Raw genomic sequence first — 17065 nt, 5'->3', positions numbered from 1 at the left:
CATCTGCTTTCCAACTTGCAGTTCCTTGTTTAATATTCCATCCTTTGCTACCTTGAAACTTAGGCTGCTGAATCTATATGTGTGCACCTTAATAAGTCTTCTAATTTTACAAAGTGTGGATGGGAATTGCAAGATGCTCTGCATTTTTTAAAACCAGGCCACTTATTTAGATGCCCAAGTATAGGTTTAGGAGTCTTAGGGTCTTAATCCCTTGCACTCATTTCTCTCAAATGACCAGATTTTCCCTCAGGTTTTCACATCTTTTGATGCTTGAAGTTCCAGACTAAAGGGGGCATTTGTGATAAAGTTAAACAGAGTCAACCCTGCAAAGTATCAGTGTTAACATAAAATGAGCAGGAAGAGGAATTGGTGCCTAGGGAGAGGCATTGCTGAACTGGAGCCTTTACTGGTGAAGAGGTCCCACTAGATCATTTCCAGTATCTGATCCAAATAAGTAAGTCCAGCAACTAAACTGAAATCAGAGATAAAAAGATAAGCAGTGAAGGGGGAAGAATGACAGAAGAGGATAGGGGAGCATGAAAAAGACGACTCAGGGCTAAAGCTGAATAGCTTTAGTTTGAGGAGTTTCCCAGAAACTTCTGTGTCTGATTCCTCAGACATCCCCCCCAGTAAGCTGGAGATGTTTGCACCACCAGCATGCATGCTGAGGGCAGGATCAGTATAAGTGGATAAGCAGAGGCGCAGTCCATATTGGGCCTTTCACTGACATACTATTTCTGAGCTCATCTCTGCAACAGAAGCTCAGTAGACCTCTTAAACAGGAGCTTTGTGGGATGCTGCCAAGTTCTCGGAGCCCAGGGGAGCATTCCTCGCTCCTCCCTGTCCCAGCAACACATTCTTTAGACACAGTGAAAAGGTGGAGTTGTGCAGCTGCAGCTGGCACTCTTGCTTTTTTGCAGGCACTTTCTCCATATAAGTGCATATGAGTACATTGGAAATTATGCTACACACTTCTTGGCAGCCACTAGTTCTCATTTTACAGAAAATGAGGTCATTTTAGCGCTCTCCACCATAAAGAAATCCCACTATCTAACGTGTTAATAGTCCATTGCCCAGTCCTAGCATCCCCCAGCTGAAAACCCCCAATGTACATTTCAGGCATTACTGAATTCAGGCTTGCAGGCCCCTGGAAGGTGGGCCAGTGTTTGCTCCCTTTTACAGCAGGGCTAACTGAAAGAGGATGTTATTCGCCCTGTGGCCACAAAACAAACCTATGGCAGAACTAGGAAAAGGGCAGAGCCTTGCTTTAATTGCTCTGCCTTTGGCAGTGTCAAGTCATTTCTGAGGTAAATAATGTACAGTGATGTCAGGGGAATCCCACCAGCTGTGTTTGGATCAGAGATAAACACCTGTTTAAGGCAAAGAAAGCTCCCTTAGAAGGTCAGCCTAACCCCTTTTCCAGCCTTCTAATACCCAATGCACATGCAAACTTGCCACAAATGCATACCCATGCATACAGGCTCTCATGCCTGAGCAGAGGTGCATTGTTCTGCAGGGAGTTGTTGACCTGCATGGCCTTCTCCCTCCTTTCCCTTCCCCCAGCTGTCACAGCGAGCCCAGAGTCCTGCTAGCCTCCCTTCCCCAGAGCACCCAGAGCATGGTGGCTGCACTGGCAGCATGACCGCCAGCCACGGAGAGCCTGCTGGAATTCCGATGAGTTAATCTCATCACTTTATCACAGGGCACTTATAAAAATTACAAGGCAGTATGAGCAGCTCAGCTGTGCTGGCAGCCTGCCACAGGGCCCATAAAAGAAATTGAGAGACAAAAAAAAAAAAAAAAGTCAAAGAACTTTGCTAAAGTTGGGAAGATAGTTGTTTTTCTTGGATGAGTTTGCTTGGCTGACGCTGACTGCGTCTTTCTCTCCTCTGTGGTGTCCTTATTTCCTCCCAAACTACAGAGCACTGTCAAGAAAAGGAATCTTCCTCTGCTATAGCACTTAGTCCTGCCTACAGCTGATAACACATTTTTGAGCCAAGTGTACACCCAATGTAATTCTGCACAACTGAATGGCGTTCTTACCTCAGTGGGGGACTCATGTCAGAGGGAGCACAATGAGCTTGATCCTTAGCTGGCTTGGCTCTTTGTGTTTGCACACAAAATAGGTATAAAATTGCTGCTGTTCTGATTTGGTGGCATATGCCACCTACTTTGCACAGGTACAAATAAAGGCACAAGGCAAGAGGCGGGGAAGAATCTGTCACAAGATAAGAAAGGAGCCTAGAAGTACATATAGAGTGTGGAAGTGGAATAAGGAAACTCCAGCTTCTGGGCGTGTGGTTTGGCTACCTGGGGAACATGTAGGCAAAAAGTCTGCTACACAAGGGACCACTGTTTTGTCACTTTGAAGGGCTGGCCTGAGAGGTAATGAACAGGGTTCAAATTGCACTTTGACTGTGGGGCCTGCAAAAAAATTGGGCTGCCTATCACAATGCCCTAATAAAATCAGAGATGCCCCAGGTTATGATTTTCAAATCTTACAGAGGGGCTCCTGTTTCTTATGAGAGGCGGGGGGTCAAGCCTCCCTGAGCTCCCCCGTAATTCAAACCCCGGTGACAAGCATCCTTTGGCTCTGAAGTGGTTGCTGTGCACAAATGTCATTGACACATGCATGGACACACTAGTCTTTGCAGGGTAGGTGGTTAGTCTGATAGTATTGGAGCTTACTCAGGATGTGTCCCAGTGTCTTGCTTGACAACTGTATCATCAGACCAGGGTCTCTGGGAAACTCCAGAGTCATCCTTCAATCAGCATGTGATGAGTTTGAGCCATAGCAGGATGAGCCGTCATATAAGAACATGCAAACTGCATAGCAACACAATAGGTTATAGCTGCATAATGAGATGATTACTTGGTGCCTGATGCAAAACAGAAGTGATAGCCATACTCCAAACTTGTGTAAAGCGATGGGACTTGTCGGGGGATGAGTCCTTGCTTGGAAAACAGGAAGGCAGTATAGACCAAATTTCTTGGGATGAGGCTGCTCCATTTCCTCACTTGTATGAGCTTGTGGCCAGGGCCTTGAGGCTTTTGAGCCTTTGGCTTCCTGGGTGCATATATCTAGAGGAGTTCATTTATGACCTTGGGATCAAGCCTGAATCTTAATTTCCATTTTTCAGAGATATTTGATATGTGGCTGGCTATTGTCATTCAAGTGCTGTCGTTTCATGAGTTATAGACGCAACAGAAGCTACTTGTGCACTGCTTTCTGCTTCTGCATAGTGTCATTCCGCAGGGATGGCAGGGCTGTGAGTGTGCAGAAGGGCAAGGCCTGAGAAGGCAGCCATCATGGTGGAGATCAGGGTACAGGTCATACGAGACAAGACTGAAGGCAGAAGATCCACATGCAGTCAGTCCTTATCCTATGGGACTTACAGTACTCCTGGCACCAGGTCACCCAGCAGGGTCTAGATTTCTTCAGCATAATACTGCGAGATGAATCCCATGGTGCATCCTTCATTTTGAGTCTCCCTGCTCTGTCCATCTTTAGCACGCTTCCAATCAGCATCTTGATGGGCTTTAATTAAACTTCACCTCTCTCATTCTAGGTGGCTAGTAGGTACCATTGGACAGTTGCCATTAGACAGGGGTGAAAAGTCTTGCCCTAGACCACAAGAGTCCACTGCAGTTCCAGTAAAAGAATCCAGGGATTTCCTGCTCCAACTCCCCGAAGCCAATCTCCACCTACCATCTAGTTGGAGATGGTAGAATCCAATGGTCCTCACTCCCTGACCTTTGTTCTCATGAGTTAATTTACACTCCTTGTCAGGACTGTGAGTGGAACATTGGAGTCTGAATCACTGATTCCTGCTCCAGTCCATCAGAAACACAATCCTCCCCAACTTGAGTGTCACACCAAGGAAACCTGATTGAGCATCTCGTTCTAACCACCAGCCTTACTGCCTCCCTGAAATACATTATTGACATCACATCGTTGTCAACTTTGGATTACAAACCTCCTGTTTTCACTCCACATATTTAGCAGTCCACTTAAGAAAAATCATCTCTAGAGGGAGTGGCAGGCAGAAAGACAGCTGTCTCTCTGCTTGTTGTCTTTTAGGATTAAATAACTGTTCTGCAACTCCATGACCTAACATCACAATACCTTCATCTTTGTGTCAGGCCACTGCATCCGTGTCTGGTGTTGCCTTCTTGGCTCATGGTAGTATGCAGTGCAAGCAGGCATGAACTTGGGATGCTTCTTTTGCCCTTTAAGCCTTGGAAGTGAAAACCAGGCCCATAGCAGTTGAAGAGAAAGGTGACTCCCAGAAAAGGGTGAAAGTGAAGAATGTGTTTGCAAACATGGGGGACACTGTGCTGAGCTAAGGGGCAAGAGGTAGGTGTGGCCAGGGGTCAATAAAAATGCAGTCGGAGATTATGGAATGGGAAGTTCCCATCTCCTTTAGCAGAATTCTCAAGAGAGGACCTATCTGCAACATAACCAGGCTCTTTCTACCTTCAGTAACCAGATCCTTGAGCTAGCTGTGCCAAGGGTCACTCAACTTCTGCCACATCCAGGACTGGGTTTCAGGAGAATTGGGTTTAGTTTATAGTTTCTGAGGAAACTGTTTGGATTTATACTTTTTCATGATTTTAACCCGGAATCAGGCCAAACTCAAAAGCATTCGGCTTTCAGTGTTCGGGTTGATTTGGACCATGGATTCAAACTCAAGATTTGGGGGGGCCAAATGCCATACACAGTGAAACCAAAAAGAAGGTTTGTGTTCAGGTCCCAGGAACTGAAATGCATCAAACAAGCTTATCATTACAAACCCAATGCTTTCTTTGCCCTGTAATGTGCTGGATCACAATGCCCTATAGCCACACTGGAAATAGCCTTCCCCAGCTCCAGAAGCAAAAGATGGGAATGATCAGACCCAGTTCTAAAGCGGACAGGAAAGCACAAACATCATGTGAAATGGTGGGACTGGGACATACCCTGGAACTGAACTGGGCCTGTGCTAAGTGCTGGCCTTCCAGGCCCAGGGTTACAGTAGTAAGTGATATATGCTTGTACTAAAGTTGTTGCTTAAGTGGTAAGCAGTGGATCTTGCTTACCATGGTATCATATGACTAAAGACCTGGCATCTACAGTCACCCCTGCAGGCTGGATTTCTACTGAAGCTCCAGGGCAGGCATTGCTTTTTCTTCAACATTGCATTTGTACAGTTTTTTGACAAATGGGTCCCAGCCTGTCTACTTACCCCAGACACTCACCAGTGACATTTTCATTAACCACTCAGTCTTGGGTGTATGAATGAATGAATGAATGAATATGTAGCATGCATGCTGGTGGTGCTTGTGGCCTGTTGGGCTTTACTCAGCACAAACCAGATGGACTGTACAATGGCCATTAAAGCAGTTCCTGCCATTGAAGGAGGAGAGCAAGGGTGACTCTCTGTCTGTTTGATTGCAGGGAACATTGAATACAGCTGCCCAGCCACCAACGAGTGTGAGATCACAAAACGGAGGCGCAAGTCCTGTCAGGCCTGTCGCTTCATGAAATGCCTCAAAGTGGGGATGCTGAAAGAAGGTAAGAGAGAAGGGCCAGGGACTCAGGATGACTCGCTGTCCTGGCAGGAGCCTGATCCTGAGTGTGGCCTTGCGACAGTCCCTAGATTGGCTATATGTGAAAAATCCCCGTCTTTCCCAATGTGAAGGCTTTATAAAGAACTCAGGGTAGGTAGGGATCTACTTCTATCAGGAGACAAGATTTGGCTCTTTGAAGCATAGTTCTAGTTTCCAAAGGCAGAACAACAGCAGAGAAGGAAGGAAGCAGAAAGCAAAGTCTGAGATCGATCAGGGAACATATGGTAGGAAGCAGAAAGCAGAGGAGCAGATTGGGCAGGGGCAGAAAACAGAGCAATTGTTTAGCCAGGGGAAGGGGATTGGAGTGATGCTCAGGGAGGGTGCAGAGCTGATTTGTGGCGCACCTGCCAAAAAGGTTGGCCCTCATTGAGCTAGGACATGACCATAGATAGCATACAATTCTTCTCTAAAGAAGTCCCAGACAGAAAAACATTCCCGACCAAGGTCACTGCTGTATCCTGTTGACTGAACCAGGACCTATACAATAGGAGTGGGGGTTTTAACTAAGGATGGCTAGTTAAAGATGAGTAGTCTGGGCTGTTTATGAAGTATGGCAGGGTTCATGAAGCCATGTCACAAAGTGCAGGGAGAAGCTTTCAGCTGTTCCAGTTCGAGGGGAGGTTTTAGGAACATGGTAGGAGGCACACCATTGTCCGTGAGCTGGGGGTCCCTCTGCCCTTTGTGCCTGAGTCTCTCAGTCTATTGATCCACTCAACACTCTCTGAACAGCTGAACAGTGCTCGGCTTCTTTCTTATGCTTCTTCCCCCAGCTTATCCTCATCCATTCAAGGTGAACCACTGGGAATTCAGTGGCAATTAAACACATTCTTATGGATTGACTTTAAGGCCTAATTTCCCTGGCATCCTGCTGGGAGGCGAGAAGGGGGGAAGGGAGGAGAGGAGAGTCATTGCCTGGAGCTCTCTGCATTGCTATATCTGCCTAAACATGGCAGCCTCAGTCTAACCACAACAAATAGCCACTGGCTACAGACTATGCAAGTCCAACATGCATGAGCCAAGGCAACCAGTGCATTGCTCACATCCAGTTGCACCCTATTAGCAGCCAGTGATGAACTGTAAAATGTTATTAGAGTTTGCATTACTTTGCAGTAGGGTGCTCATTTTTTGAGATGCTGATTGACAGCAGCTAGTATTGTTAGGAATGTAGATTAGATTTTAAACCTTGTCTGTGTGCTTTGATGGATGTGTAATATCTATGGGTAGAGATCTTCCTACCATAGCTGGCCAGTTACCAATCTCAGAGGGGGCAGACCATCCATGACCTTGCTGTTGAAGGTGATGGAGTTCAAGTAGGATTCAGAGAACATACCTATTTGCGGGGTAGGAAAGTGACCCCTTGATACCTGATTTTCTGCATTCAGTATAGCAGAGAATGAAATATTTCCTGGCCCCATGTGCTTTTCTGAGTTATTGATGCTTCCTTGCTGTCATATCTTTTATCATCAAACTGCTTTAGTAATGGAGTATAGTAGTATTCATCATCTACTGGACTGATCCAGCACCATTAAAGTGAATGGTGGTTCACTACTGAATCCATAACTTGGACCTGTTATATTTAGGTATAGAACAGGGGTCAGCAACCCCCAGCACAGGTGCCGAACATACCACACAAGGCCATTTTGCTCGGCACACCACCACCAGCCCAGGCTCTAAGCAGCTGCTGCCAGCCATGGAGCCCAGGCTGTTCCCAGCAGGCAGCTGGGAGGCTGCAAGCCCTGCTGCCAGCAGACTGGGCTTTGTGGGCTGGCTGCAAACAGCTGCTCTGGGCTCCAGCATGTTGGCACTCTGGCACCTTCCAAGGTAGACGTTGTGTTTTTTTCGGTACTTCAGCCAAAAAACGTTGCATATACCTGGTATAGAGTATATAACATAAAGATGTATTGACAGGACTATGATAGATGTCCATAGAAAAATATATGTGGGGAGGGGAAGCCAGACCTAGTGACAGGTCACAGGGCTCCTGAGTTCTCAGCTGCTTTTGACACTGGTTTGCTGTATGATTTAGGGCAGCATTTCTTAACCCATGGGTCACAACCCAAAAGTGGGTCACAAGAGTATATGAAAGGGTCATGAATAAACTTTCAAAATGGATCAACAAGCTTTAAAAATAGAATCTCCTTTAAAGGAGAAAAACATGGGAAATGGTGGCTTTTCCTTTGCAGGCTGGCAGAGTTCCAGCCTGCAAGGGGCTACTTGGAGCCACCCCATGCCCCACTCATCCACCCCCTGCTCCACATACTGGGGGGGCTGGGTCCTGGGGATGGGGGGTAGTGGGTTGGGAGTGAGGCGCACTGGGTCAGGACTGGCTGTTGATGTTTACAAATGGGCCATGGTACAAAAAAGGTTAAGAAACACTGATTTTTAGGGCATGTTCTTTCTTTCTCTCTCTGCCTATTTTCCCATCTGTGAAATGAGGGTCACACCAAACTGTTTTGTGGAGGGATTTTGAGGATGGATTAGTTAATTTATATTAAGCCCTGTGGAAGTGCAAAGTATTATTATTGAGAATTCAATCAATACACATCTTTAAAAGCAAAATCCAAAAAGGGAGAAAAAATGGTTTTATGGCCCTTGGTCTCCACAGTCAGGAGTTTCTGGAAAGAGCAAATCCATAATTGTTTAACTTTCCGCTCAAAAATGCAGAACTGATGAGGGATTTAAGATTATAAAGGGGTCATTGGTCTTTCCCACCTCTGATTTCCATCCTTCTGTGAGATCAGCCACGCCATCTCCCAGCCCAAGCGGGAGTGGTCTCTTGTATGTTTTCTAGTGCTTTATCCAATCTGGTTTTAAAAGTCTCATGTGATGAGGCTTCCCTGGAAAGATCACTCTTTCATCTCATAGAGCTCACTGGGAAGAAGCCCAGCTTTGTTTTTGCCTTTTTATTAATTTCGTCTAATTATTTCTAGTTCCCCCTATTCCATCCTCTTATATTGCACCAGATAACTCCTCTCTTTCCTTTGCCTTCAGAAATTTCAAAAGGCTGCTAGCATGTTCCCTGCCCCCTGCCTCTGGCTGCTGGCAAACTGTGGAGTGAGTACCCAAAGTCAGGATGGTCTTGTAGTTAAAGTTAGCGTCCCTGAGTTCTGTTCATGGCTCCTTCATTGACTGCCTGTGGGCCAGTCACTGTAACAGTTGTGTGTACAGATGCTGACCTTGCTCATAGAAGGGGTGGGATACTATTGTTATATTTGGCCAGCAACTGCTATGAAAAGGGAAATGTGCCTTTTCCTAGTTATTTTGCATGTATTATGTACTTAGACTGTTCTGCTTCCTGGGTTCAGCCTTAGCTTCAAACAGAAGGGATATTTGGGAGCAATAGGCAGCGAGGACACACACAGGTGGGGTAATTCCGATCCTTGTCTTACTCAACTTGAAACATTTGGCAAGAATCCTATTGTGGGAGCAAGCTTAGGCTCCCTTCTGGGACTTTGCCCCTTTAAGATCCAGCAGGATCTTCCTTTGGTTGAACGCAGCAGTGTAGGTTTGTTATGGCAATGCAGAAAGTGAACGAGAAACAGGCAGGAAGGGAGCCGAGTGAGCGATCAATAGGTGTCTCAGATATCCAGGCCTCTTTCTTTAAGAGAGCCCTGATCAATGCACTGCAACCAGGGAACTGCATGGACACCAGAGCCTTGTCAGCTCAGGTTCTCCCAGCATGACGCTGAAGAGCACGGGAGACTCGCTGGGGAGAGCACAACCTGGACAGAGCTTGGGGCAGGAAGTATCCTGGGCAGAGCCCCACTGGCTCAGATGTCTGAAGTGTTTGCCTGCTTGTCATCTTGCCTATGAGACTCACTCTCCCTTTCCACTGAGATAGTACTAATTGACCTCTTTGTTAGCAGTCTCAGCAGAGAGGCCAAAGACTCCCAGACACGGAGCCTGAAATTTCACCTGCCCCCCAGAGCTGGTGCCTCTAGGGAAGGGCTTATTGCCTGGCATATCTGTGCTATTTAATGCTCTGTGTCCTTGCCTTAGCAGCATCCTATAGGAGACAGTGCAGGGGCAGGCATAGTTCTGGTCTTTTTGCTCCCACTGAACAACAACTGGGGGAATCTAAAGTAAAGACTCTCCTGTGAGAGTCCTCAAAGGAGCAACTGTGCATGTACACACTTGCAATGGCTAGGTTCAGAAGGGAGCACACGTTTCATCAAGACTGGGATGGCTTGAACCCAGACATGTACCAGCCGGAGCATAGCTCCTGCTCACTCCATTTGGGCAGCGCTTAAAACTAGCGTTGCTGTAAGTGCTTGTACTTTGTTACCGGTACTTTCCGGTTGTGGATGTTTGTTTGTGGTTGCAGGTCTCTGGAGCTCTGCACTTCTGACTTCAGCCTGCACCGTATTGGATGTGGGGAGAGTGAGCCTCCTCCTGTCATGCCCCAGTCACTCATTGCCCTTCTGTGATAGCTTCTCAGCTGTGCTCACAGTTTTCTTGTCTAAAAGTGGAGGCAGTGGTTAATTTCAGATAATGAGAAATATGTGCAAGTGGGTTCAGTTGAAGGGAGTTTAAGTTTAGATGCAAGCTAACAACTCCCAACTTAGCTTCTCTGCTTTTTGACCCTGATGTCCTAACCCTGTGTGGGTTTCCTCACAGGGTGTTGCCCTGGCAGTGACTGTGATGCTAGCTTTCCCTGTAGGAGCCAAGCGAGGAAGCTTTTCCTTTAACACCAGTATCATGAGTAGGTAGCAGTTGTGAGGAGAGGTGTGATGTACAAGGGAGAGGTGGCATGATGTCACGCTTCCCCTGGGAAAACCCCTCTTTGAGGGCAAAGGGAGTGGAAGGGGGGCTGCTTGCAACCTCCTTAGAAGTCTCACAACAGAGAAGTTGGCAAATCAAAGGAAAGAAGAGATGGTGCCTGTAGCACAGAGTCCACAACAAAGCCTCCAGCCCCCTACTGGCCGAGCTTGTGAGCAGCTTTCCAAATGGAGCGACCCAGCCATCCTTTGTCAAACAGGCCCTTCCTTTCTCGTTGTGTGGCATTCACAGCGATGATAGCCCTGTGGAGAGCTTTCCCCATCAGGAATGTTTGCCCTCTTTCTGAAGCTGTGCAGCCAGCAGGCAGCTGCCACCACTTGCTGTTTTTGTACTGGTGTCATTTATTCCCAGTGCAGCTCGACACACTCCTGGCAGGTTACCAAGGCTTAACCCAGGCCGTCGCTTTCAGCTTTGAAAGAGAAACTGTCTAATCTTTGCAAAGCCCTGTCCTTTCAGCCTCTGCTCCCTTGATGCTGTTTTTCCTTTCAATTCCACTGCAGAGGACTATAATCCTGCATTTTCGAGATCTAATAGGAACCAGAGCAACTGGGGGCAGGGGAAGGACTCTGAGGTCAGGGGAGCTAGATCCCCTCACAAAGCATGTGCATGTGTGTGCTTATGGGAAAGGCAAAAAGGAACATGTCCTCAAAGTGCACAGCCCTGTAACACTCCTGCTGGGTGTTTGTCCCTTCATTCTTTTAAATCTTCGCAAGCAGTAAGGATGTGTTTTGTATTGCTGACACACGGCCATCTCCCACTTCCTGCAAACCCTGTGATGTGACTTATCTCCTGGCTTATGATGAGCAAGTTTCTCAGACAGGCTAGTGGCTTCTCTGTAATCCTACTGGAAAGGAAAAATCACTACCACAGTCGGTGCTCGTATGCTCCCAGCAAAGGACAAAGATGGAATGAGCTGTGGAGACAGGACATCCTTTTCACTTCTAGAAACAGTCGCAGAAGGTTGAGGGTGAAGAACAGTAGAGCCATTGTCCACAGTGCTCATAATCCTGTGGATAATAAGAACTTTGCTATCCATGGATGTTAACTGGCCACAATCTGTCAGCACCAGATTTGCTTTAATGTGTTGATCTTAAAGGGCTGAGAGGAATTCACTTGGAGGGACAGTTGCTAGGCTGCTAATTCAGGGAAAACCATTCTACCTAAAGGCCTAAAGCCTGTTCTAAGGAAACTGGCCAACGACTGGGGTTTGTCAGATGCCCCTTCTGATCTGATACTTCTGGGGCTACTGCAGGAAGCTGTGCACTATTCCTCCCAGTTGGTATTACATCTTAAATCTAGGAAGTCTTCCCTTACAAGGGTGTTCACTTGTTGCAGACAGCAGGGGATATCCTCAAAGTCTCCCAGATTGTCCAGCATTTTACTCTTAAGAACTGGACACCATAAAGGCAGGACCTGGCACTTCCAGTTTGGGGATAGAGCTGTGGACTGCAAAGATTCTGTCCTTCCAGAACGCCTGGGAAGGGAAGTGTTTTTCTTCTGGGAATACTGTGGGGTCTGGAAAGCTTACAGACACTGAAGGTTCCCCTTGTAGCTTAGGCGAGTGTCGGTAAGAAGTGGATGAGGAGAGCCAACACATGTGAAAGAAGGTGCTTTTTTCACAAAGGAAGGAAGAGCCTGGATCTCCAGGAGGAGAAGTGACAGGTTCCCAGGGGCTCACTGGGACAAGGATATGGTTTATTTCTTTACATACGCAGATTCATTCTTTCCAAAAAGTGCATCTGCTGTTGAGTAGAGATGCCATGGATTCAGATTCCAGACTGAACCCTTTCTTTCTTGGCCTTAGCTACTTGTCACGCTTGTGCCTTTCTAAAGGGAGTGAAGCAAAATGAGTTAAAATTCAACAGAGCATCCAGCTTCTTTCTGTTACAAATCCCACAAGCTCTTGGACTCTTATCTGTCTCATCTAATTTATTCCTCCTGTACTCATCACTAGAATACTTCAGCACCAACACTATAGGGGCAGGTAATGAAACAAAATATGAAAGAAGTGAGCAGCCAAGAACCACAGAATTTACCCAGTGAGCCTTTGTATTAATGGTAGATCTTCCCAGAGCATTTCCAACCTCTATGGGGATTGTTTCAATCTCAGGAACTTGCAACTTCATATCAGCTAGATCTTTGCACTCCCCAAACCTCTACCTGTCATTACACTGGGGAGGTGGTCACTGCTCACATTTAGGGGTGACACAACCTGAGAGCCTATAGACAAGAAAGCCAAATTTGCCTTTCACCTCAAGCAATATCCCTCACAACTTGATCTTTCTTTTGACAATCCCAGTCTGTAGGCTGTGAAATCCTATACTCAATGGCACCTTATTTAAGCTTAGCCTCAGCTCTGCTGTTTCTGGGCCTTATTGCATGTAGTGGTGGGGTGCCCCCAAGAGTTTTCCAATTGAAACAAATTCACTTCTTCCCCTGGACAAGCCTGGCCTCTTGTGCTGTGTCTGCCCTTTTAACTAAACAGAAGATGTCAGGCATTGGCAATCTCAATCTACTTCCCTTTAATAACCACTGGATTCATCCTTCAGTAAAGCCTGATAACTGGATAAATAGGAGAGTGCATTTTCAATGCGGTAACTAAAGCTGGGGTTCTTCATTTCTGTTTTTAAATTTCAAAATCTCTCAATGGAGCCAAATGTTTCCAGAACCCTCCCTCCTTTCCTCTGCCTGCCCCCATTCTCACTCCCAGACCATGTGTTTTCTAAAAGATATTTGATTTCAGTGAAAGCTCGGCTGACATCCATGCAATATGCTTGGGCTCTCTCTTTGTGATTCCTGGGAAGGATGAGGACTCCTCCGGGGATTCTGGGTAATTGGGTTAGTGGCCAGCTCATGTCAGGAAATTAAAAGGCAGCCCCGATCAGGTTGCTGCTGCATGGGATTTAATGGCTTTGTATTTATAGAGTATTCTGCCTGTAGCCGGTGCCAGAAATATCACTATTCTAGGCATCCAAATGAAGAAAAAGAATGAAAAAGGTTGTTTCTTTCTCCAAAATATGCCTGTGTTTAAAGCCAGATAGACAGACTGCAGGCTCAGAGTTGCAGGATCCCCAGGTGCAGTGAGTGACACCTTGATGTCTGTATCATCCACACCTGACTACCTTCCATTGCAGGAACACAGCTTGCCACACCTCTGCACTGTTTGGCTAGAGCATTAACTAGTCCAGTATCCTACCTCCTGCTGTACCTGAACAAAACATTAATCTCTCTAGGCTGGTTCCCCTCCCCCCATTCAGTCTAGCTCATTGATCTGTTTAGTTCAGTATCTAGCCTGCTGCCACACCAGATTGGACCACTCTTCCATCAATTCTTGTGTCTAGCCTCCATTAGTGGTACATAGCTGTTGATTAAGGAAAGGGGTTGTCTGTCTGTACCTGGCACTCAACAAATGTCTTGTATCTAAGGGTCTTTGGGGAGTTTAATCAATCTCAATCTCATTTCTCCCCCCATATGTTACTCTGTGTACCACACAATGGGGGGGGGGGAGAGATTTCTTTTAATAGCTTAATAAAATGGACATTAGGAAAGGATGAAGGAAGGCCCCAGCTGTGCAAAGGTCCTGATCCATGAGGTACCAGATTTTAGCCACTTTTGGCAACACTATGACCAAACCTGTTACAGAGAGTGCTGCCACATAACCCCAAATGTGTCTGAAGTCCCCAGGGCATCTAAGGTGCCCAACAGTGCAAAATATCTTCCACTGGGTTGTGCAAGGCCATCCAGGTTGTGAGAGTACCCAGCAGCTCAAAGCCCATAGCCTGGCAGGACTCACTAACTTGTGTTCAAATCCCCTCTCTGCCTGAGAAGTGAGGATTTGGATCCAGATCTCTGTCCTTCCAGGAGACTGTCCTAGCCATTGGGCTATAGGATGTTCTGTAATGGGCTTTTCCCCCATAGATCCTGGTACAAATGTTGCACTGCATAATAATAATAATTAAATATTGATTGGTCAAAAGAGGAAAGTCCTGTGACTACTTTGTGTTTTGCACAAGAAAAGACTGATCCTAGTTAGGTAACTAACTCCAGGGAGAGGTTCATGGCTATTAAATCTTGGAGAGTCACAGGGACAGATCTGTTGCTTCCCCATTTCCTTTTGCCTGGTGGTTCCTTGCTCATCTGCTGGGCCTTTGTGGATCTCATGCTTAGATGTCCTAGTGCCTAACTCATGACAGTTGATTCTACTGGGCAGCAGTGCCCTTAGAAGGATCTCTTTGTGGATCTAACTAATTCTCAGTGAAAGCTAATAGGACTTGGTCTTGGTGTCATTTGAGCTGTTAGAAAATTCCCTCAGTTTTACTCTCTCCTCCTAGTATGTGATGCTTGTGCGTACCAAGATATCTTCTCCCAAATCACGCGTGGTGGTGCTCCCCTGAAGTGTGCGGTATCCAACAAAGACTTGCACTGGAATCTCAGGACTATATATTGATAACGCAATAGCACACAGGGGCTCCAACCACGAGCTGAGCTCAACTGAACCAAGCACTATAAAATACCTAGAAAAAGCAGAACCCCTGACCTGATGAGAGTGCATTTGTAAGAAAGCAGGCACCATGTGAAGGACTGGGGAAAAGGGTATAGACCATCTGCAAGTGTGTGCACTTCCAGTAGAGACCAGATGTTCCTTATGCTTCTTTACCCATAAGCTGTAGGTAACTGGCTGAATTCTTCAGGCTTCCCAGCCAAGGTGGGTCTCAAGGAGGGCTCTGAAGTGGGGAGTTGGCAGTGCAGGGCGGGTAAAACACGTGTGAGGTACAACAAGGCAGGGGCTGTGGAGAAGTCTGTGAGGAGCTGACAAATCTACAGCTAAAGCTGACATCAGTGGGAGAGGTAAAAGGGGAATGGATGTACTGGGCACTGCATGGTATACCACTTATTGCAAGCTTGTTGCAACGCTGTTGTGCCATTGGTCATAGGTTTGCAGTATCCAGCACAGCCATGCATATCACAATACAATCCTGATTCCTTAACCAGCAGGGTCTGGTCTAACCAGGCTCTGGTGTGAGTACTTGTGTTGACATTTAAACAAACAAAATGATGGAAGGAAAGGTATTGTAGGGCACAGCTGCTAATTCAGCATGAGGCGGCTGGTCTAAGCTTGCCCTTGAAGTCCCCTTCCATCCCTGTGGTGTCTTCAGTCAGTCAGTGCAGTCAGCAGCCTGCCTCTAGCTTGATTTTGATGTCTGTCAATACAAGCGGCCAAAATCCATTCTCAGTGCAACCCCACTGAGAGTGATGAGTCCCTCTCCAGCACACCTGGGCAGCAGCAAGGGAGAATACCCATGCAACTGTCATGTGACTCAATTAATGTGTCCACAAGAGCAGGAAGCATAACCCAGGCTGGAAGCCCTGTCTGCAGGACAGACCTCAGCGCCGGCACAGCAGTGGTGGTAGAACACCCTGGTGAAGACACAGCATATGCCGACAGAAGGAGTTTTCTGCCAATATAGCTGTATCGCCCCTTCAGACAACAAAAGACAAACTGATAGAAGCCCTCTTCTGGTGATATAGTTGCACTCACAGAAGGGGCTTCATGAGCATGGGGCTATACTGACTAAGAGGGGTGTGATCTTTATATTTCCCTAACCAACATAATTATACCAGCAAAACTATAGCATTGCCTGAGTGCAAATGCTGTCTGCCCTGATCCAGTCTGCTGACTGGCTCCTAGAAGGTAGGTGCGGCTTGTACCCTAGACACACCTGTGTTTCACCCTGGCTCTCACCAGGAAGGGTAGGATTTTACCTATTTCCCTATGCTTCTTATGGTGTTATTTGTCTAACATAGGAAAACAGTGGACAAGACAACAGCACATGTGGGAAGAGGTCTAGAGGAAAGACCAGATAGACAAGGGGGAAATGACATCTGCTTGTGAGAGATGACCATGTATATAGAGCTCAGACTTGTCATATTTATGTTTTATGGGAGGTTGCAAGTGATGTCTTGATCAAGTGGTCATGTATGAACAAGAGAGCCAACCTGGGGGAGGGCAAGAAACTGGCTTGGCAAATGAGGAGAAAAGAAAAGTACATCTGTTAAAAATAACAGTTCCTGTGGAGGCTCATTGCATGTGCCATCCAGCCAGTGAAAACCAGGTCCAGGAACTGAGCTTCAACATAGAAGCAGCTGTCAGACTAGGCACTGCAAAAGTGTCCTCAACCCTCTGGCTGATCCGCAACAGGCAGATCCTCCCAGTCTGAGGGCTACTTTAAGTCATGCTAGCTAATTATGACCCTTAAGAGGCCATTCCAGCAGGGAATCATTGGGTATGGGGATATGCTGGCCATGTGCTAGCGAAGTGCTGCTTGGGCTGGGAAAGGCTGCTTTAGGCAGCATGCAAAGATGCCCAGCTACAGCCAAGCCTCTATCAGTGCATTTCAACATTTTGCCTCAGTTACTTTTTATACCTAAAACCCTTAAATAACAGAAGGTAGATATGGCTCACAGGATTTTGTGAAGGCCCATTCAGCTCCACTTAGTCCTAAACATGACTTTTCTCTTCAGTCAGTTTCATAGTTTCTAGGGTTGGAAGGGACCTGAGCAGATCATCTAGTCCGACCCCCTGCCATGGCAGGAAAGAGTACTGGGGTCAAACGACCCCAGCAAGGTGCTCGTCTAACCTCCTCTTAAAAACCCCCAGGGTAGGAGCCTGCACCTC

At 46.8% G+C, this 17065-nt stretch overlaps 1 protein-coding gene across 5 annotated transcripts in view; it reads left to right on the top strand.

The window, feature by feature from the left end:
* The window catches only part of ESRRB (estrogen related receptor beta), a 176894-nt gene that overhangs the window by 128210 nt on the left and 31619 nt on the right, over positions 1 to 17065 (top strand). For all 5 annotated transcript variants that reach the window (XM_019518766.1, XM_019518764.1, XM_019518767.1 and 2 more), the window contains one exon: positions 5438 to 5554. In XM_019518766.1, the coding sequence (XP_019374311.1) occupies positions 5438 to 5554 (117 nt within the window). The remainder of the gene's footprint in view (positions 1 to 5437; positions 5555 to 17065) is intronic.

Source organism: Gavialis gangeticus, unplaced genomic scaffold (genome assembly GCF_001723915.1).
Source record: "Gavialis gangeticus isolate Ggan-Ray unplaced genomic scaffold, GavGan_comp1, whole genome shotgun sequence".
Taxonomy (NCBI): Eukaryota; Metazoa; Chordata; order Crocodylia; family Gavialidae; genus Gavialis; species Gavialis gangeticus.
Note: the sequence above shows the minus strand (reverse complement) of the source record. Positions and strands in the feature narration are given on the sequence as shown.